General features: G+C 39.7%; 6 protein-coding genes across 7 annotated transcripts in view; 3 read left to right on the top strand and 3 right to left on the bottom strand.

The window, feature by feature from the left end:
* Positions 1-114: 114 nt before the first annotated feature.
* Positions 115-1,282, bottom strand: LOC135171064 (histone deacetylase complex subunit SAP18). Its single transcript, XM_064137356.1, has 3 exons — positions 948-1,282; positions 460-761; positions 115-355 (listed from the first exon to the last, which is right to left on the bottom strand). The coding sequence occupies exons 1-3, from the start codon at positions 1,017-1,019 to the stop codon at positions 265-267; spliced, it is 465 nt and encodes a 154-aa protein (XP_063993426.1). The 5' UTR covers positions 1,020-1,282; the 3' UTR covers positions 115-264.
* LOC135171063 (uncharacterized) lies at positions 1,031-2,588 on the top strand. The gene is made up of 4 exons (XM_064137355.1): positions 1,031-1,189; positions 1,278-1,683; positions 1,888-2,158; positions 2,239-2,588. The coding sequence occupies exons 1-4, from the start codon at positions 1,155-1,157 to the stop codon at positions 2,316-2,318; spliced, it is 792 nt and encodes a 263-aa protein (XP_063993425.1). The 5' UTR covers positions 1,031-1,154; the 3' UTR covers positions 2,319-2,588.
* Positions 2,180-3,979, bottom strand: LOC135171062 (mitochondrial 2-oxodicarboxylate carrier). The gene is made up of 6 exons (XM_064137354.1): positions 3,643-3,979; positions 3,446-3,552; positions 3,306-3,368; positions 2,934-3,233; positions 2,716-2,861; positions 2,180-2,559 (listed from the first exon to the last, which is right to left on the bottom strand). Exons 1-6 carry the CDS (start codon positions 3,815-3,817, stop codon positions 2,439-2,441), a joined length of 912 nt encoding a protein of 303 aa, XP_063993424.1. The 5' UTR covers positions 3,818-3,979; the 3' UTR covers positions 2,180-2,438.
* Positions 3,980-4,067: 88 nt separating this feature from the next.
* On the top strand, positions 4,068-6,612 carry LOC135171061 (ectonucleoside triphosphate diphosphohydrolase 5). The gene is made up of 4 exons (XM_064137353.1): positions 4,068-4,234; positions 4,516-5,658; positions 5,740-5,916; positions 6,009-6,612. Exons 1-4 carry the CDS (start codon positions 4,220-4,222, stop codon positions 6,081-6,083), a joined length of 1,410 nt encoding a protein of 469 aa, XP_063993423.1. The 5' UTR covers positions 4,068-4,219; the 3' UTR covers positions 6,084-6,612.
* Positions 6,613-7,186: 574 nt separating this feature from the next.
* LOC135171060 (protein angel) lies at positions 7,187-10,070 on the top strand. 2 transcript variants are annotated; one of them, XM_064137350.1, is made up of 6 exons: positions 7,187-7,485; positions 7,887-8,187; positions 8,439-8,617; positions 8,704-9,077; positions 9,157-9,406; positions 9,547-10,070. In XM_064137350.1, exons 1-6 carry the CDS (start codon positions 7,393-7,395, stop codon positions 9,937-9,939), a joined length of 1,590 nt encoding a protein of 529 aa, XP_063993420.1. In that variant the 5' UTR covers positions 7,187-7,392; the 3' UTR covers positions 9,940-10,070. The 2 variants fall into 2 exon arrangements, with proteins under 2 accessions (XP_063993420.1, XP_063993421.1); XM_064137351.1 differs by having other exon boundaries at positions 7,483-7,609.
* Positions 10,071-12,113: 2,043 nt separating this feature from the next.
* Positions 12,114-22,028, bottom strand: part of LOC135170742 (putative uncharacterized protein DDB_G0277255) — a 59,222-nt gene continuing 49,307 nt past the window's right edge. The window contains exon 2 of the mRNA XM_064136796.1: positions 12,114-12,595. Within this exon, the coding sequence (XP_063992866.1) occupies positions 12,432-12,595 (164 nt within the window). The 3' untranslated portion in view covers positions 12,114-12,431. The remainder of the gene's footprint in view (positions 12,596-22,028) is intronic.

Genomic DNA, 22,028 nt, shown 5'->3' with positions numbered 1-22,028 from the left:
ATGTTTCAAAAAATTCCATATGAATTGGTGTTTAACAATCAGTATTTCCTGGTCAATGCTCAATAATTCGGTTCTCCATGATCATTCTTTAGGTTGATAAATTTTTATACCTCCTACGGTTTATCTTGCGTTATTTAATGTGATCTTTTGTATATAAATTTTTTTTTTTCATTGCGTTTACAAATAAAAAAATTGTGTGATTTATGACTAAATGTTGATTGTTCTTTTTGACGTTGGGAGGGAATAACAATTGGGGATGCTTTTTCAATATTGGCGGGGACCTCCTCGTCTAATTGCTGGCTGCATTCTATTTGGAGGAGTGATGGAAATGTCCAGGTAATCGCCAATCGTAAATCTAAGGGTAAATTGAAGTAATTATTCATTAAACAATCATTAATGGAAAAAAATCCATAAATTTTAAATGTCATGGAAATAATTGGACAGGCGATCGTAGGCTACCTTGCTTGAGCCAATGTTTTATTATCATCAGCTCCTTTCTGTCCGGAGCAGGTGACTCCAATTTCCCTCATTCTGTAGCCAGAATTCCTTAATTCTGGAGTAACCAGCGAAAAATCAAAATATGTTCCCTTACTTCTGGCGTCTGGATTAACTTCTTTAACTAAACCAGTTATTTCCCGGAGAGTTGCATCCATCCATGTGTAAATTTGGAGTTCATTCGAGGGAACATTTCCACGACTGTAGTCCATTATGTTGTGATGGCGACCAGTATTACAGAATACTCGTAAAAGTAAGGGACATGTCTACAAAAAAAAAAGTTTATTAATGCATACAATATCGCCAGTCCGATATATACAAACGCCAGGAATGTGAGGTTAAGTGCATCATTCACGCAATAATCGATACAGTGTTGAGAGAAATTATCAAACAATAATGAAGAACTCATTAGTCTAGTCTATTTATTTATTGAATAATGGAATTTAGTGTACCTTTTCTCTATCCACTGGCTTTTCGGGCAATTGTTTATCATCAACAACCATCGACTCCAAAACTGACGCCATGTTTAAATATACATACGATGGTCTCGATAATGTGGGGTTAAAAAATTCGATTATCGGAGCGCCCTCTATCCATATTTTGACATCTCGATGTCAAAGATTAGCTGTTTCCGCTATCACCAGTAAAAAAATATAACCATGGATTCTGACTCCTGTTCGTCGAGTAAACAATTGCAAGTACAAATTCTCAAAGATTTTACTGTCTCAACTCCATTCGACTTTTATATTATATTTCTGCCTTCACTTTAATTTTTAACCCAGGAATAGGAACAAATTTAAACGAACGCAACATAAAAAAGTTTACCACAAACAGCACACAAAGGGTTCGAATTTCAATGCAGCTGAATCGAGAAAAAACAAATCGAATGGTAGAAACACTGACGATGACGGCAGCTTTGACGAATTTTCAAACAAATTGCTATCTCAACTGGATTGTCGATTTGCTGAGCTCAGCGATGACGATGAACCCGAGAGTGGCAAGATTTTTGAAGATCTCTTGAATGCACCTGTCTCCACCACATCTTTCACATTTGAAAGTGAAAAGAAATGGACTTGGGATGCATCTCAGTTCGAGGAGTATTTTTCGCTCGATGTCAAGCATTTATCACGAATATTCAACTGCATTCCATTCACTGAATATATGAGCATCGAGGACAAATACCTGAGTGTAAGCATCGTGATAATTCGTGATTTTTTACAAAATATTTAGACATTTCATCACAAATTCATTCAGATAAGGAAAATTTATTTCTATCAATACCAATTGCTTCTTGCGGGCTCAGGTTTCTCACTGAAAAATTATGAAAAAAAAAAAACAATTTAAAAAGCACAAGGTAAGATGTATAAAATGAAATGACTTGATAATTTACAGAAGGATGAGTTCACATTGATCAACTCCTCGGCCGAACAAGCAAGGAAGGATTATGACAGAGAAATGGAGTCGTCACTCCTTTCACAGCTAGACATTAAAGAGCCAGCTGGTGAGGACAAGAACTCTGGAAGCAAGGATCACAGAGCAGCTCAAGAACAATTTAGCAGTGCTGAATCCATGGACGAAGATCTGGATTTCCTATTATCCCTGAAAGAACCTGTACGAGTAACACCTGTGAATCCTTCATTTCCTGCATCTCGTGGTAGTGAAAGTAAGAAAAAATACTCATGTCTCATTATTTTACTGTTTCATTTCCACCAGACTTAAGAAAAATATTAATCTATGACACAGATTCGAAAAGAAGGAGCACTGCCAATCCGACGAAGTCCATTGACTTAGAGAAATGGCTGGATTCAGTCCTCGATGATTGATATTTTTTCCTGTCGGCCTCTGTATATGTGTACAGTATCATAGATGATAGGATAAGAGGCGAAAATGAATTATTTTGGATTGTTTATTTCATGGTATTGTTTAATGGCGGCAATTAGAATTCAATTGATCATGTGAAATGACAGGAAGGCATGCATGTAGTCATAGACGACGAGCATTATCGCCCCTCCAGGGCCCAGTCGAAGGACTTTAGGCAGCAGCCCTTTGTATAGTGCTGAAAATCTGGAAATACATTGCAATTATGATTATAACGAATTTACTTCTGGCTCTACCACTTCCCCAGAGGTATAAATCATTTTGATTTTCTATAAAATTGAAAAAAAATAGTGTTAGCACTTCTCGAGGGAGAAAACAGAACCCATGGAATTCTTCTCTCACCCTTCTCGTTGGTAAATAATTTTTATCGTCCTCAACGTTCCCTTGTACTTGACATCTCCTTGGGGGCCTTGTATTCGGCTTTTTGCTACGTCGAAGGGAATATTCAGGCATGAAGCTATTGTACCCGCGACAAAGCCTAGGCCTACCTGAGAATATTGTTTGCATTGGTATAATATATAGCATGTACAGAACATCTCATGGGCAACAACAATTAATACCTTCGAAAGGAATTCAATCCAAGGATCTTTATTGGCAGGTACGTAGCTTTTCACCGAATGATAAAATCCAAAATAGAATGAGTTGAACACTCCATTCCTCATGGCAGTGGCTGACAGCCCTTTATTTAGACCGTCAAGTCCTAGACCATTTTTTCTTATGATGTCTCGTGTTACGGTAAACGTTGACGGAGTATTTTTCAGTCTTTCACGGTTCGATTGTAACCGGACCTTGACAACTTCAAATGGATTTACTAGTATTGCTTCTGTTACTCCAGCGCAAAATCCAGCTAGAGCAAAGGTCTAGAATAATTTATACTTTAATGCAGCTTCCCAACAATTTTATATTTTTCAAATACTATAAATTTACTTTACCACGGGTGTCGGTGCACTAGCTCCCAGTAAAAAGCACTTTTTGTACTGCTCAAATGTAAAGAACTGGTGAAAAGGCAAATACATCATGTCAATAATGATCACCAAAGAACCGCGATAAATGAATAGAAGTGTTTTATTACTTTAACAGCCCGTTTAGGTGTTTCTGCGACAATCGGTGGTACAATGCCTTTCCAGAATGAGCCCAAGCCCTCGTGTACGTACATTTTTTTCATACAATCCAGAACGCCTGAAATACATGACAATTTTTTTTGCTATTGTAATGTATTTGGTTCATATCACATGACACATATAGAGAGCACTTGATGAATGTCCTCACCTGTGTAATACCCAGGACTTTTGACATTCGAGTTGACTTGCAACTGCATTCGTGTCTTGACCAAATCCATGGGATGCATGACACAAACTTCAACAAAGCCAGCAGAACCACCAGCACCTATTTGAATGATAGCCTGCCCAAGGAGGCCTATGTCCTCTCCAGTCACAGCAGACATTTTGGATAATATTTCCTACCGTTAAGATTATACTTGTTTCGATAAGTTTACTGCAGTGAATCACAATTACTCAACTGATAATTATTTCTCAGCAACAATTAATGTTTCACTCAGTGTAGCTCAACTATATGACTGCTGATGGTCATTGAACGGACAACAGAGTAGTCTTCATTCTAGAGACATCTCTACGATAAGATAAATTGTTTTTTTTTATTCTCTCTTGTTTGACTGGCCGTGGTGGCCACGTGGACCACGTGACTAGTGACATTCAGATTATATATAGAAGGTGATGGAGGGTGATGATGTCAAACTGGAACGAGTACATCTCCTTTTATCGCATCAATATCAGGATTTTTGTGAATTTCGTCGAGCCAACAGAAAAATATTCATAAGCCTGGCTTCATGCAATATACCCCTGTAAGCATTTATATATTACGACTTGAATATAATTAATTAAGGGATGAAATTATTTTCCATCAATTTTGAGGTTATATTTACCTGCGAAACATGTAGGATGAGCTTCTAATCAGTATTTTATTATTTTATCATTTAACAAATCCAGTTAAATGCCAGTTTTGACTAGTGACTAGTTTATTTCAATATTTGAATATTTCTGCATTTTTACATACACAATTGAGAGCAACAAAACAGATATCATGATCGAATAAATTTTTGAATTTTTTTCGCTGAACATCTAGCTTCGAACCGACGATGATTCGTCAACCGTATTGGCATTCCGATCGAAGAAGATATCTCGGCAGTTGACTCGCCGACCAATAATGTTCTTGTTCATGCTGGGAATTTTGTTTCTGGGATATTTAGCAATAGCTAATGATCTCAGTACATCTCGATTTGGTTCATCTGCCCTTGACAGCTTAGCAAGCTCTCTCAAGCTTCAAAAGTATCGTTACATTGTGATTATCGATGCTGGATCAACAGGCACTCGCCTTCTAGCATTCACATTTCACTTGTCCATCATCAATGGTGATCTTATTCTGGACAATGAGTTCTATGAAGAGATAACTCCTGGCTTGAGCAGTTACAGCGATGATAGGAGGGGCATGATCGAGTCATTGGAAAGATTGGTAAGGAAAGGCAAAGCTGTTATTCCTTCGGATGCGTGGTCACAGACCCCCATAAATTTAAAAGCAACTGCTGGACTGAGACTGCTACCTGAAGCTCAGGCGTCCCTCATTCTCGAGGAGTGCAGGAATTATTTAAAAACTTCAGGCTTTTTGGTCAGTGATAACTCGGTGTCAATCATGGGAGGGGTTGACGAGGGCATTTATGGTTGGTTCACTATCAATTTTCTACTGAATCGCCTCAGCTCCCGTAGCATTGGAAGTACGGTGGCTGTACTGGATCTTGGGGGTGGATCGACTCAGGTTACTTATGTGCCTGACGAAGAGGATTTGCGGGATATTATTGATCACGTTTACACAATCAATGTTTTTAGTCATAATTTGAGCCTTTACACTCATAGCTATTTGGGCATGGGCGTCATGGCAGCCAGAAGGGCCATTTTAACACTAGACTTGAGCCCTGAGGATAGGGAGATCCCTGGCGTCATCCAGATTAACTCGGAATGTATTAATCCTATAATTGCCACTGAGTGGAGCTATGGAGGACAGAATTACATGGTGAAGGGTCCGGTCAATGGCTCTTATAAAATTGTCAAGACCCAAAATTATGCTGGAGCCGATGAGAAGAGGCCCATTGTCAGATTTGAAGAGTGTAAAAATCTTGTTCAGAGGTTTATCAGGGATGTTCAAGATCGGCCAGTTGGGCTGGCAAAACGGGATATATACGGAATTGCTTATTATTTTAATCGAGCCACTGAGGTAATTTTTCCCCGGGGAGTATAAACATGAATTTTAAAAAATTGTTTAGCATTTAATGCTCTTGTTCTTCTGCACTTTTAGGCGGGCTTAATTGATCCCTTCAAAGGCGGTGTGATAACCCTTCATACTTTTTACAATGGAATTGTTGACGCTTGTAACTATCCAAATGCAGATCAGCCCTTCACGTGCCTGGACATGATGTATATTTATGTATTATTGGAGAACTGCTTTGGACTGAATAATTCAACAAAATTAAACGTAATACAATAAAAACTGACCAAGTTCGAAAGTCGGCGAAGGTCAATGTTATGGATTTGTGTTTTAAAAAAATTAATAATATTTTCTTTCAGCTTTACCAGAAATACGACGGTCATGAATTGAGTTGGGGCCTCGGTGCTGCCTTCAGCCTACACCAGGGCCTCTGACATTGTTAATTGAGCTCATCAACATCGTTGGGCTAACCCCGAAAATTTTCTGGTGAGCCAACCAATGGGAATGTATATTCAACGAGAGCTAACATATTTTTTGTGATGCTCTGGTGCTCGAAATAGATACTCATTTAGGTTCAGTGCCTTCCACTCAATAAAAATCCATGGATCATATCTTGGAACTCCTGGAGCCTTTTATCTCAAGTGTTAATGATACCATATGATCGAGTGTGAAATAAGTATGTGCTGATGAATTTGTGAAAATGCTCATTTTATAGAGATGGACAGAGACATAGATTTGAAGATAGATTGAAACTTTATTTCCTCATTTTGGTCAATATATTATGGACGGAATTATTCATGTAATTGCACGATAACTGCTGCCACCGTTAATTATTAATTCCCATTAATTCATAATTATGTTGGTTATTTTTTTAAGTGACTTATTCCATGATGTACTGTATTATTAATCTTGATATTTAAAATTTTATGTAATAAAGCCACCCATATATCTGGAAATTTTCCAAAATAATTGTTATCTTCTGCTATTGATCTTGACGAAATGTAGGTTCATTGCTTCCATGAACTTTCATAGAAGAATTGTCAGCTCAGGAGGAGACAGATTTTTTTTTCATTTTTTTCTCCCCAAAGTACACAATAAGGAAAAAAATGAATAACTACAAAAGTGTATTTAGTATGGCAGCCTGAAAGGTATTGTGCCTCAACGTGACCTCTGCCACCGCCAACAATTGCTTAACATTGTTGTCAGCATCATTGTGGTACCTGAAATAGATAACCATTGCTTGAAGAAACACTTTCAGTAAATGAACTTCACGAATTCTTGGAGTTTTTTTCAATAGTGATTCGTACGTCGTCAATGAACTAGCATTCCTCATTAAAACTCGAGCATTCCCGAGAAACGGACCGAAATGTAAATGGACAGTAACCGATGAAAAAAATTCAATAAATTTATAGCAACTGCCTATCAACATTGACCGATCGAAAATACAGACTTGACGCGCGCACCTTCCGGGGAAAATTCGGCGGAATCGTGTGACCTCAGAACGGGTAGTGGGTCACATAACCTCAAAATTTCCGTGCATTCGCACCAGCACAGACATTGTCAAAAATTCGTGAGACAAATCACAAGTTGCTCAATCTCTTCTCAATGGAGAATAAACATTGACAATTACATAAATTAACCCCCAATGATCAGCCCAGTGGCTCCATAAATAAAATATTTAAAAAATCACTTTGATGGAACGGTTAATGCTGATCATACGCTAATTCAAATTTCGGATAATAAATGATCGCAGGGTATAAACTAGTGACAACTGTGCCTCTAGCAAATGTAGCCTGTCGTTTCCTCCACATTGGTGCATTAGACCAGGCATTGAAGGTACGTACGCTGATGCCATTGAAGACCAACAGCCACATACAATGCTCTTGTAAACAAACATCTTCATATCACGTCTGTCTGCGTTCTTGTTTTTTTTAAACATTCCATCAGGGTCATTACGATGGTAAGTGTGTCAGTCAGTGTTTTGTTCGTGACATTGACGCTTTTAAACACCTCGGAAGGTTATTTTTTTTTTCTTATGGTACCGTATCTCCTACGACAGAATTCCATCTCCCTTTCCTCATCAATTCTCCACCATTCTTTACACAATCCTCCTGTATTTATCACTTTTCCTGTCCCAATTTTAATCGTTATCGTCGTTGCTGGTGTCAACAGTGCATTTTTCCCCGCAGATACGACCTTTGAGTATTAATAAAAAATTCATAATCGTGACTTTACAGATTTTTCATATGTCGGAAATACCTTTCAAACATTTGCTACTTGGTAATCTTCGTAAGTGTGCACCGGTGCCAGAGGCACTGTACTCAACTTACATCAATTTGTTGAAGTCAAAATTGAGTTGCAGTGACGGGGAGGAACTGGGGAATACGATGGAGCCACTTATTGACGTGTGTTTTGCACAGAATGAATCGTCCAATTGTCAAATGACAAATAATTTTGTGCAGAGCATGACGAACTTTCAGTATGGAACGAGTAGAAAAAATTACAGAGAGCTACGACAGTGGAAATCTGTTGGAAATGGTAATTTATATTTTACTGGATCATTTTTTTCTCGATGGTCAACTAATTTTCAATGTTTGATACAGATCACCTTGGGGATTCAATTATTTTCGTCCATTTATAGTTCATCAATGTCATTAATCATCAACATTGTTGAACTGGATTTCAAATTTATGGAATGGCAAATTTATGAAATATTCAGTTACGAACATTTATGTTAAATTTTCCTCAAATTTATTTGAGTTTATTAGGTTATTTATCTTCAATTTCAGGTATTTCATCAACGATTCCTGAGAGTGATTTCATCCTTCGACTATTAACGTATAATATACTAGCCCAAAATTTATTGGAAACGCATTCTTACCTGTACAATTACCACAATAAAAACGCATTGAGTTGGGAGGGTCGAAAGCCACTCATTCAGCAGGAAATTATCGAAGCAGGGGCTAATGTCAGTTGAATTGGAAAAAATTACTCAAAGATTAAATTATCAAAAAAAAAATCTATTGCCAACTCACAGGTAATATGCATTCACAGGTAATATGCATTCAAGAGATGCAACTCGATCATCTAGAAGAATTTCTACTGCCATTCAAGGCAAATGGTTTTGATTATCTCTACAAAAAACGCACAAATGAAATGGGGGATGGCTTGTTACTTCTGTTCCGTCGTAATCAGTTTAAATTAGTGGACTATGTGTATGTGGAGTATAATCAGACCTCCTCGGATATTCTCAACAGAGATAATGTGGGAATTGTTGCCAAATTTTCGCTCAAAGAATCACCTGAAACCCACATCGTTATATCCACCACCCATCTGCTGTACAATCCCAAAAGGAGTGACGTGAGACTCGCGCAGACGCAGGTACTATTTGCTGAAGTGGAGAGACTTTCGTTTATCGAAAATACGAGGTAATAATCATTATAATTGTCAGAATCCATTTTTAAACGGTAATTTAATTGAACCTATTTTTTTTTCATTTCTCACTAGAGATGGCCCAAAGTATCATCCAATTATAGTCTGTGGGGACTTTAACCTACAGCCATTCACTGGAGTATATAAGTTTATCACCGATGGGTCTTTTCAATATCTGGGGAAGGGACGAGAACTCCAGGAGAACTCTGGATTTCGTCGACTGAATAACACCCTCATACCATCCTGCCTCCTCATTACGGATAATTGCCAGCACTTCAATGTACTGGCGAGGAGATTACGAGGCTCTGGGGATGGCCACACAATGGTAACATCTTTCGTCAAAAAATATTGCATAATTGTTTTCTCCGCTAGACTAATTTAGTTTTATCACTTTAAAAAATCCCTTTATCGACTATTGAGTAAGACCTTGATATTGAAACAAATCGAACGTACTGTTTTGTACAGCTTTACAGCCGCGAAAGCAATTGCAATCAGAACAGGAAATGCCTTGAGCATATGTTGACAAATGAAGTGGATATAAACTCATCTGATTACCAAAAAATTGCGATAATCGATGGTGAATATGCGACATTTTCGTCTGGTGCTCTTAGCCATCCCTTTAAATTGAAGAGTGTCTACAGCCACGTTAAAAATAATGGAGAACTCGAAGCATCAACGCACCAGGACGAATGGATCACCGTTGATTATATATTCTACACTGACATTGAACTTTTGGATCGCTACAGACTTCCAACAGTCGCTGAATGTCGACAACTTCCCCATATTCCAAATTTCGTTGTAGGAAGTGATCATCTGTGTCTCGGTGCAACATTTAAGTTGAAAAAACGTGCACTATAAGATAATTGCGGACTTGCTAGCTCATTGTGTTGTTGACAAATGTAAATATAGGTATGGCGTTCATCTCCGATACTATCAAATACGGAAATTAAATTTTATTTTCTGAATAAAAATATCCTCAAGTTATTTAACGCCATGGGCTACATTTTATTATCGTCCTTTTCATTTTTATATGCACTTATTGTTTGACTACGGATATTTAATTGGAAAACAGAATCTCGACAGTGTCAAAGCATTATCATTTTTTATTTGTCACATCGCGAAAATAAATACATTTCTTCGTGCACATCGATAAGTTATCGCCATCATTAAAGAATTTTTAGTACTTGTTTTACCGGCTAGGTGGCGGTAGTACGAGATTATTTGGAGGATTCCGCGGGACAACTCAGACTCCACTCTTGCCAACGCAGTATATATATTTATTACTTAAGTTTGCTAGGAATAATACAAAAAGGGTTTAGTGTTGCCACATATCCTGCATTATTAAATGAATTAAACCAATAGAGTATAGGCCTTCTCGTGTATAAAAAATGTCCACCAAAGTGTGTAAAAAGAGCATCTGAGGACTTGAAATTTATTAGTCAATTGTCCGACACTTCGCGAGAGAAGAAAAAAAAAATATTTAATTTGATATTGGTTTGACGGTGCCACAAGTGCGCGGTGACAGTGGTAGAAAGTTTCAGTACTTTGTCGCACATGGTGTCAGGCTTTTTGATCGAGTCTGGTACAGTGGGAATAAAAAAGATAAGGCGAGAATGATATTACAGGCTGCGGTACTCATCCCTTCGGATATCCCATCGTTAGTAATATTCGAGATTTTAGTCTCATATAACACAGCGACACATGTTTCGCCTCTTAGTGTTCCGTTATTGCTGCCCGATGTGCGATATTCCCGGGTAAATTGAAAATAATGGAGGAATGGAAGGAAAAAAAGGGATATCGGGAGAGGGGAATTTTGTCAGCTAAGTTACAGCTAGACATGCAAATATTCCGCTTTTCAAATCAGATCAATGACAGTGCAAATAAACCCATTTTTAACAGATCGTTGTTCTCTTGGCAGGTATAGCTGCGATAATTACTATTTCATCGTCACAGGTTCAATCTATAAATTCAAATGGCGCTTGTCAATATCGTGTTGCGCTCAACATGAGCCCTCCAAATAAATGGTCCTATTGTTCAATGACGGGAGAAAGGGAGAGGAAAAATAAAATTGGTAATGCACAAAAAAAAGAGGATAAAATAAATGAGAGAGGAGTGAAGCATTGGTAAAAGTGAGGAATGACAATGAGTAATTGTTCTTAACTGTCTAAAGTGAAGAACATGCGCGCCATGTCTTGTGTTTGACTGACCAGTGTATAACGAAGGAGTAATAACGAGAGGGAACGACCATCATCGAAATCATTATGATCATGATTCCTGCGTGATCTTCATGCTCTTCTATTGTATATAGCCTTCGGGCCAAGAGGTTTATAATGGCCCGTGGTGGGGATAATGGCAAAATTATACTAAACGCACGGCAGAGGTTCTCCATGCGTGTGCTTGTAGAAGGATATATATAAGTGATTGGTCTTGAGAGCATTTTATTATATTACAGATATTGACAGAGTATAAGAATAATATAAAAATGAGTTTTGTCTATTTTCGAATAAAGTCTCTTCGATGAATTCATGGCCTGGCCTATTCGGAAAGAGTGTCATCGATTGGCTCATGGCTTCTTAGTCTACCCCACATGCAATAAATTAATATATCGATGGAGACGATAGAGCTAATACACTGCGCGCTGAGATACCGCCCGAAGGGATTAACCCACGGCCATCTTTGACTCTCAGCCCCACCTCTGATGGGTTATCCCTCTCTTTTCTGGCTCTTTCTCATCTTTCATAAAGCTGTGGAGGAAACCAAACAGCCTTGGCTAATCATCCCAGGTGTAATAATTATTTGCCGTATTCTGTCATTATATTTCACTCGTCAAAATTGAGTTTTCGGTTTCCGCTCTTCTCGGGATTTTCACACTGCCTCATCGTTTTTGTTTCTCCGTCTACTCAGTGATAAATACCCACCAAGGGCATGTAATAACGGCATGCTGCACTCGTCGATCGTAAAAGTTTTCGCGATTGCTCAGAGGGAGTTTGCAAACTGCCGCAAATGGTAGGCTACCCCTGCTCGCCCCTTCCCAACTGTGAGCCAACACTAAACCGCCATTTCAGTACTGGTTTCCTCGCTTCTTGTGTGATATTAGACACTACAGTAAAAAGAAACCTTATTTTGGGGATTTCGAAGGTTGTGAAATGAAATCTTTTAAAATTGTAAGCCTTGGGCGTTTCGACAGTCAATTAGAATTATTTCATTACGTACAAAATCAAACTTACTATATTGTACATTGTTTCAAGGACCGACAATAATGACTTCTTTGATAGAAAAAAATATTCGCGACAATAAAAAATAACAATATGTGAATGACAATCATTTTGTCAAAGTTGTTTCTTCACTGGTCACAGTTTTGCCGAGTACACCAAGCTCATCGTCAATTTTCTTCGGCGCTTTTGAAATCGGTCTGTCGCCCGGGGGTGGTATTTGTCTCCCTCCTCTCTCTTTCTCTTCCTCGTTTTCCCATTGGCAGCCCGGACTCTCATCTCTATCCCTGAATAATGGCTTTCTGAAAAACAATTCTGTCATTTTTTAAGTTCAAAATATAGCCATAAAGCCATATATTATAATACATGTTATAATGATGTGAAAAATTCACACATATGTAAATGCACGCACGCACGCACCGCCGCTAATATGTTATAATCTCTGGCACGTGAGGGAGGCCACTCTTATAGTTAATACATAGGTAATCCGCGCGAACATGAAAATAGCGAGTGGTTTTCGCACACAGTAATCCCGAGGCATCGTGTATATTATATCATTGGATTTTGCGGCCATTTTGGACCACCCAAGTTGCTGTCGGAGCATAAAAAATATTGAGTTCTTTTTAAGGGCCGGCCTTTTTTTCCTCGCCGCTAGTCAAACCCGGTGCAAAAATCCCTCGTGTATACATATACGCGTGTTCGGATGGGGCGGTGCGTATAGGGGAAGGAGGGAGAAATGAGAAAACAGAGTAAAACAGAAAAGTATTAGGGAGAATATTTATGGGGAAGGGGAAAAAATGTAGATAATTAAATGAAGAGATGGCCTCGAGAGCTGGATAAAAGTGCAATTCTATTTGTACGGTTTTTGTCACGTGTCGATGGCCATGATGATGTGGAAATTACCACCCAAAAAAATCCACAAGTCTCACCCTCAAGCCTTCAAAAATATCGACACAAGGCAAATGCCTCAGCCCGAAACTTTTTCGATAACTTGAGAATGAGACTTTGAATTAAGACCTCTGACAATGTGATGTTAAGACATTTGATATATAAAACGAAGGCATTATAGTGCTTTGTAGTGCATTACTTACCAGTCTACTACAATGTTGAAGCCACTTGTATCATACAAAATTTCTGTAGGACATGCATATTCATTATCCCCCTTGGAACAGGTAAACTAAAACCGTTATTACAGTTTTCCCCTTCTTAGAAACATACGTTTATTGAGTACCCTCGCTTACAAACTTATGGCGCAGGAGGAAGTTGGTTAGATATACTTTCAATAAATGAGCTTTGGTGCTTGAAGAGATGATTGGTTTGACAAAGGGAACGACTTGCTTGTCTCTCAACCTTGTTTTCATATTTTATGAGACATTATTTCTTGTAAAAAGGCTGTGCAGAGATTATCACGGGGTTATAGAGATTATGAAAGAAGAAAAATTGCCACGAGAAATTATTGGAACATCGCTAGAATAACGCAAAACAGGTTTTAAAAAACGTTACACTGCATTTTTTAAAAGGGAATTTTTTATTAGTTTTGCTTTAGCCTTTTCGATTTTATTTTGCCCAAAAGTTGATAATCAGCCCACAGCTTTAAGAATACACCGACACATCATTTCAATTTATGTTGAAAATATGGCCTGCTAATGAGATCGTGCCAGCGGCTTTACAACATCAGTTCATCGACAGTAATTGCATTATCATTATTGCGCCTCTCTTCTTCGCTCCATCCTTCCGCGTCCCCTACACTATTTTGAATTATTATCCTTTGGATACAGAATCATCAACTTGAACATTCCGTGAGAAATTATCCCCGGGTATATATGTATATATTACAAGTGAATACCGACGGTTCGCTTAATGCTCATGATTGGTGGACTCAATTCAAGGGGAGATCGAATTTATCCTTGTAATCGCCGCCATTATACTTTGTTGCGCATTTAATTTTCAGTAATTGTTGAAAAATGCCAGATTATGGCTACACGTGTCGGGTTTGGAGGTTAAATGCTATTGGACGGTGGTATCTCGTGGCGGTTATGTAATTCGGATTTTTGCAGGAAAATCCTTGAAAATATATATGTATATACATTGGCAGTAATAATTTTTTCTACTTGTTAATTTTTTCATTTTCATCATCTATGAAAGGTATTGTTTCTAAAATAGTATACACCACTTGGATTTGTCGACTCCTTTTATATCGCTCCTCGTGCAGAGCCCTATACAGATGAGGGTACATAAAGCTTAAATATACACCGATAAAAAACGGAAAAATATAATATTCAAGGAGTAGTACAAAAGCGAAACGTGTTGAGTATTATATTTTTAGGATATCTCCCTCCGTCGATTATAATCTTACCTGAATTTATCCCTTCCTGCCCCACTACTTTTCGGCGCCATGGCTAAATATCGCGCGCCAGCTGCTGCTGGTTTCGGCGATCCTTTGGTAGGCGGTGACTTTATCTTCTTTATGAGCCGTGCGCGAGTATATAGAAGAGGAGGAAAGAGGAATAAAATAGGTGTGCAAGAATGAGAGAAGCAACGGTGGATGGTAACGACAGGGCCGGAGTGGCTCGTTGGTGTGGCTGTATGGAATCCAAGAGATAAAATGGTGGACCAGTCTGTGTTGAGCGTTTATTGCTGGGAGAGCTCAGTGGTGATCTCAAGCATTGCATGCGGCTGAATGTATCAGCCAACCACTTAAACCGAATCTCCACCATTTTGGGCTTAATTAATTGTACGACTACAATTGAGCACACACCGTGCAAAGCTGTATCTTCGTCTTCGGGGGTTATTTGATACCCTTGAGAATGCTGGGTGTCCACATCAGCGATAATGGATCCACACTCAGTTGCACTCCTCTTCTTTGATTTCATGATTAATACTGTGTGGTGACTTATCGACGGATTTTTCTCATTATTTTCCATTTCAATTGGGAAAAATGTAATAAGCTAATTATATTTACTTGGTATTAAAGCCATATCAGTCTCCCCTCTTATATCTCGGGATATATTGGAGACTCCTGGCCATTATTGGGTTGCATACAGATGGAACTTTATGTGTATAACTCTACATTTTCAGGCTCCCCAGCTCTTGAACAAGATCGTAATCCTTCTCAACAGTGGTCCCATACGGTCTGCAGTGTTTTTCGCACAATGTGAACGGGTGCCTCGGAATACACCGTCTCCAGTGGACCCCGCAAGATAATAATCGACTCTGGGGGCGTTTCGTTTTGTTGTACTGCAGCTTTTAAATACCCTTTTCTCCTCCAAAGCCTTGAATCTCCCCTTCCCTGTCTCGCGTGTTTTGTGAAATATACACATGAAGCCATGCGAACAACTAATAATGTCCAGCGCCACTCATATATATGTATATATATATATATATATATATCTCTCTAGCGGTCCAGGATCTCATTTATTTACCAATTCTCCCGCTCTACCCATTTTTTTGGTTGAATTATGATCTTCGGCGCATGTGGCTCTCCACGGGAAATTTCCCTCGACGGAGTCCTTGGTGGAGACTCATTAATTATTTTTTATAAGTGAAATATTCAAATTTCAAATATCCAATGCTTTCTAACTTCACCTACATACGTAGGGCCGCACGCAAGACCGAGATTGGTCTTTATATTTTCTATAATCAATGCTCAACGTTCAATAAATTTATTTTTCCCACTCGATGAATTACTCTGCAAAAATTTTCCAATAGGTCCCCTCAATGTGAACATAATCAGACAAAAAAAATCATGAGTTGAATGGTAGGGAGGGAAGTGATTTGCGGTTTTCTTCGACCACGCAGTCTTTTCACAATCACCTCAATAATTTGTATCTCCACATGATTTGTAAAGATTCTTCTCTCAATGGCCAAATGGAAGGTGATGTGTGCCTTCCAGGTGGTGAGAAAAAAAAACCCATATACTTCTCCATGTTTTCCCGCCGCAAAGAGAATTCACAGAAGACATGATTTTTACACCAATGGGGGAATTGCGATGATGGTAGTGCGCGGTTTTTCGTGCTATATCCAGGAAGGACAGACAGTGGGTGTCAGTCGCGAAGTAAAAAATAATGTGAACCAATTTTGACCGGATGGATACGACGAGCAAACGAGACATGTGCGGTTATTGGTAGTTATTTTTTTCAGAGTGAGAATCTGCTACCGCATTGTTACCAGTGAGGATGTGTCTCATTGGTTTGTGGATTTCCTAACGAAGCCTCGGTTTCGGTCTCCATTCAGACGGAAACCAATCGGGTACCAACCGGGCTTCACGAAATCATCAACTGCTCGCGGCGAACCGGGGAGTCAAAAATTATTATGTTAAACAATTTGATATTATCTGTAATTTGGTTTAATGTTTGATGATTCCATGATTGTCTGATGTCGAATTAAAATTTCCCTTTGAGAAGAAAAATAAAAATAAAATTTGCCTGAATGCGAGAAAGATGCGCCAGCAGGCGCACGCGTGGCTTCACCCGAACATCTTTCCTCCATTGATGTTTTGTCCTCCTGAATGAACAAATCTGATTTTTTTTTATTGTCAAACAAACTGGTGGGTCATTGTGTAATATGGCTTCACGTCGTTTTGTGGTATATAAACGGAAGGTGAGAATGGAAGAAGGAACGACGACAAAAGCAATGACCTCGACAAAAGGTGTTTGTGTAGGCGATTGCCAGGGGCTGCATTTTGACTTGTCCTGGCTGAATCCCCAAAAGGTGTCTCATTCTTTTTTTCATTTTGTAAACTCAATATTTCCATGTTTTCCTCAGATGGTACAATGTAATCTGCTGTTATTTCAATACCACCCTGCTGGCTGTTGGGCACACGTTGGAGGGAAGAAGTGCTCTGGCACGTTCTCTGTGTGGGATCAATGTTCTCAATACGCGATTGTACCCTGTGCGGAAACCTCCACCGGAGCCATTATCCATGCCACGAGTTCTTGTAATTTTTTTCCGGTAGGACAGTTGACTTTGGCTGTCCAGGGGTGTCCTGCTGGTCCAACACGTGCTGGATGTCCGCTACTTCACGAATTAAAAGCAAATCATGGGGAGATATCTTGAGGGTGTGGGGTCCGATGGTGCAATTACATGAAAGACCAAAAGGAAATGGATTTCGTAGAAATTTTTCATTTCGATGCATTGATTTGCGTGTTTTAATAGATGTTGTAAGGTAGGTGTGAATAAAATTGAAAAGGCAAGTGTAGCGATAATGACACCTCTTTGTCCCATTGTTCCCCGTATATTTCTCCGGTTGTTTTATACAGCATGAGGCCCATATAAGCGGACGAGCAAGCGCATATCCGATTCTTATCGCACTAAAGAACGGGTAAACACGCGGATAAATGGATAATTCTCATTCTCCCGAGGGACAGCGTTTATTACCACTGTCATTACCAATCCACAACGACAATTAACTCAATTATTTTGCCCAGTATTGAGCCAACAGACCTTTCATAAGGTGGAGAAATATTTAATCACTTGGATGGAAAATGTACAAACGAAAAATGCCTGGACACAGACGAGACAAGCGGACGGTTAATGTTGGTCGGCCATTGTTCGGATACCACACGTGTGGAGGCCATGTTTCATATGAAAAAAAAAGAAGGGCGGGGGGGGGGACGATAGGTAGAGGAGAAGATACAATAACCATTGAACAAGTGAGGAGTAGAATATGGCCGAGGGGTCTAAAAGACAAAGAAGAAATTAGGAGGTGGAGTTTTATAGTTTCTCTCTGGTGGTTATAGTTTCAGAGTGCCTCGCTGTTGGGGATACAGTCCGGTTGGGCTAAGCGAAAAACCGAAAATTAAATTCTATATCAGGGGAGCTGGGGCCTGTATCACTCAGCGGTAAGAAATTTAACGGATTCCGTCATGAGCAAGCCAACTAAGAGTTCTCCAATTTTTACGGAATATTCCTCTTCGTGTAATGTAAAAGATCCTGTTATCGCGAGAGTCGCTTGGTAATTATAAGCAATCACCAGGGGTTGTTTCGCCGACGCTTCGGTCACAATTATCCGTTAAAAATTTCATTGGGAATCCAAATGAAGCGCTTATATGTATATGCTCACCATTGAATTGAAGCAATGCCGCTTCGATCAACACTTATGTACCGGTCTCACACTCCTCTCTCTCTCTCTCTCTCTCCATCTCTTCGTGTACGGGGAATATTTTTTTTTCCTCATTGTTTCTCCTTCTTTGCGCCGGTACATGACGGCTGTCGATGAATAAATTTCGATTAAAGTAACATGAGGTGTGTCTAAACGGCACTGGACGGGTAGACAACTTGGACGTTGTTATTACCGAGGGATAACGAGAGTGTCCAAACGTCACGTTTCGTGTTTGTGGCAGACTCATGAATCGCAGCTACGTTAATATGGCGACGGAAAAACGAGTTTTGCTGTTGGGAATGAAGGAGTGAGGTTTTTAGTGTAACGAATAAGGGGAGAATCTCCTTGGCGATTATGCTCCCGGGTATAATTGAGTATTATAAGGGCGACAACAAAATCACATTTTTACGGGTTTCTATTATCAGCCCGACCCCTCCCACTTTCCTTTCTCATATTTATTATTGTTGATGTTGATTTCGTTTCACTGGGGTGGGGACGGGGATATCTTTTTCCCTCCTCTTGTTTGCTATTGTGCTCATCTTTTTTGTCCTATGCGGCTGCAGGGCATTCATCATTGCATTGTTGTGTGACTGGGATGCATTGAGAGAAAATTCAATGGTAATTTCAATTACCAGGCAATATTTCAAAAAATAATCCTTAGAGGGACTTTCTTCTCGTTAAAGTTGGCTAAAAAAATTGAAGATTTAAGAAAAGGTGCATGGCTGACGTGACCACAGTTCAGAGCTGATTAGATTTAATTCAACACCTCCACAAGATCTCTGTCAACTGATAAATTTCCACCTAGTGTTTCGATAACAAGGAAAAATCTGTTGAATCATGGAACAATGTAGCTCCAGTGGTCCACGTGTATCGTTAATATTGTTTTTGGATAATGTAAAGAGATGAATATGGGCTTCGGAGGTGGGGGAAACATTTCAAGGATGACTCGCATAATCGCAGGGTCTGCGGTACCTGTGGGGTACCGTGATGCATCGAGGGGCGTGACCGCGATGAATCCCGAGGAGGTAAAATAAAGGTAGTTTTCATTATATTATCCTGTGGATTCGTGTTTTGACATGTTTTGACAAACGAACGCCATTATAGAACGCGCCAAGAGTGCACGCTTCTTATTCCCTCCGACGGTGCGACCTAGGTGGGCCCTCCAAATCATTGAACATTAGCCACATTCTTTCCATCTTTTTATTAAAAAAAAAAAAAGACGATTGTTTCTTTTGCATTGGCTATTTCAAAACACACTGGGAGAAAAAAATGCCAAAGTAATCGGATATCCTTCGTAGCTATGAAATTAGGCTAATCTAGAAGTGAATTGATTGAACCCAACTGGCCGACTGATCTCTTCGGGACATTTTGCAAATAAAAATAAAAGGCCTCTGTAGGTATGACACTGTACACATCCGAGAAGTGTATTTTCTTGGATCTTTGAGGTGATGCCGTGGTTCTCGCCGTCGTTCGCTAATAATTTCCTTCGTTAACGCGCTTCCACGAGGGTGCTCGTTACCCTTGCTTTGAACGACCGCTATATTGCGGCCGCCCTGCGGTTCGTTAACTATTTCCACGGGTTCTTTGGGAGATACTGTACATACATTATATACTATACAGACATACACATAAATACTTTGTTACCTGGAGGCTGCTGCATCTCCTGCAGGTGGTGCCCTCTGCCGATGCAGCTGTGCCCGGGTGAGATGCATAACGCAGTCACAGCTCCAGCCGATTATTCCAGAGTATTTCTCCTCATTTTTTTTTCATCTTAATGATACTGAAAATGCTGGAGGCATCGTGCTGGCTAACGACATCAAGCCAATACTTCTCTCCCCTCTCAGGCGATTTTTTCCCTTTTTATATACCCGATGTAGCTTTGCCAAGGCGTAACCAAACAGCTAATCGTCAGATGCACGCCCCTACACGCGCTATGTAATGAATACGTAGATAGCTCGACTAGTAGAAATGCTCGTATCTCGGGGGAAACTATCTCCAGTTACTTCTCTGATGAGAAGTCAGAACCAACGGGAGTTATCTTCAACACTTGCCTTCAATGCGAACGAGATCATCGGGTGAGTAGTTGGGAATCCATGTGAGTATATTTTTTAAAAATCACTTTACGCACAAGGGATGAAATTGCCTATTATGCTGGGAGAGAGAGAGAGAGTGAAAAATGATTTTTTAGATTGTGAAAGGGTAGAAGCCCGAGCCCACGGGTGAAGAAGAACTTTCCCCACGAGCAATGCGTGGGAAAGGGACGTAAAAAATGGCCTTTTCGCACAGCGTGATGCAAATAATATTTAATGAAGGGAGACGTGAGACGTGTTTCCACCTTTGGCTGCGCATATCTCAGGGCTAAAAATATAGGCCAAAAAGCCCAGGATTATTATCGGCAACAGCTGGAAGGCAGGGCGATGTTTTTGGCAGGTATAATCCTAATGTCGGCGGATCAATGGAAGGATGTCGCGATGTCGCGAGATAGGATCAGCGTTTTAGAGGGATAAATATAAGGAGCAGGGGGGACAATGCACAGAGTCAGAGGGATATTCCATAGGTAGATGGTGAGACTAGCACGCCCCCGGTTGGAGGAGAGAGAGTTGGCGGTAGCGGTGACATCAATGGGTCTCTCCCACAGGGGATACAAGATTACCTGGGCCTCAGGTATACACAGAATTCAAAAGGTCCCTGCTATACTTACCTCTCGTATCTTTGACTTTAAAAACGACGGGATACGCTTAATAGACCCAGAAGATGAGGCTTGTTTAGACGTTTGCGGTAAACAGAGCGACAACGTCTGATTTATGCTCTTTTTAGGCTTTTCTTTATTTTTTCTTTTTGTTGGAGAAGGGGGAAAATGGGGGGATGAAAGCGAACCGCTTTTCCACAGGACCAGGGTGGTCCAGTCGTCTCAATAGCAAAAGAATCACTTGTCAAATTCAGAAGGGATTCGTGATCTTCTTCAGATAGTCCCAATTACATTCAGAAGGGATTGACTTTTTATGTAGGTGTCGTGATGTGAAATAATAATCAACACCAGCTGACACCTGAGTCCCTTTTTTCGCTGGATTCTTCATCTTTTATTATCAACTTTCTACAGAGCATGGGTTATAACTTATTCATAGACGGAGAGAACTTGCTGGTAGCTCCGTTGCTTTTATTTGTCTTTTCGCTCGCCATCTGGATATGTTCATAAATTTTGTTGTTTCTGCTGGCCTGAATTATTGACACCACCGACAATCACTTCGATCGCATCGCTTGTGCGTGAAAATTCACATGGATTATCCTGGGAATATCCCCCGGACAATGACAACACAAAACAGAATTTGGGATTTAAGGCGGAACGGTTTTCTATAGACCTTGCCCTGTAATATTATTTTATTTTGACTTTGTGATTGCAGCTCAAGGATTTGTGAGCATTGTAAACTTATTTTGACTAGTTTCAGTTTGAATAAAAAAACGGGTAACGTGACTTTGAGGTTGGGGACAGCTTCTCAAAAACGTCCAACACTGCCACTCTCCTGTGTAAGATCTCACCAAGATCTATTCCGATTTATCGCGACAAATGGTTAGGGGATCTTTGTACCCTGCCGAATTGTATAGGCGTCTTTTTTTTTTCATTTCAAGGCTGGGTT

This window comes from Diachasmimorpha longicaudata, chromosome 18, assembly GCF_034640455.1.
Source record: "Diachasmimorpha longicaudata isolate KC_UGA_2023 chromosome 18, iyDiaLong2, whole genome shotgun sequence".
Lineage (NCBI taxonomy): Eukaryota > Metazoa > Arthropoda > Insecta > Hymenoptera > Braconidae > Diachasmimorpha > Diachasmimorpha longicaudata.
The sequence above is the reverse complement of the archived record's forward strand: the minus strand, read 5'-3'. Positions and strand labels throughout refer to the sequence as shown.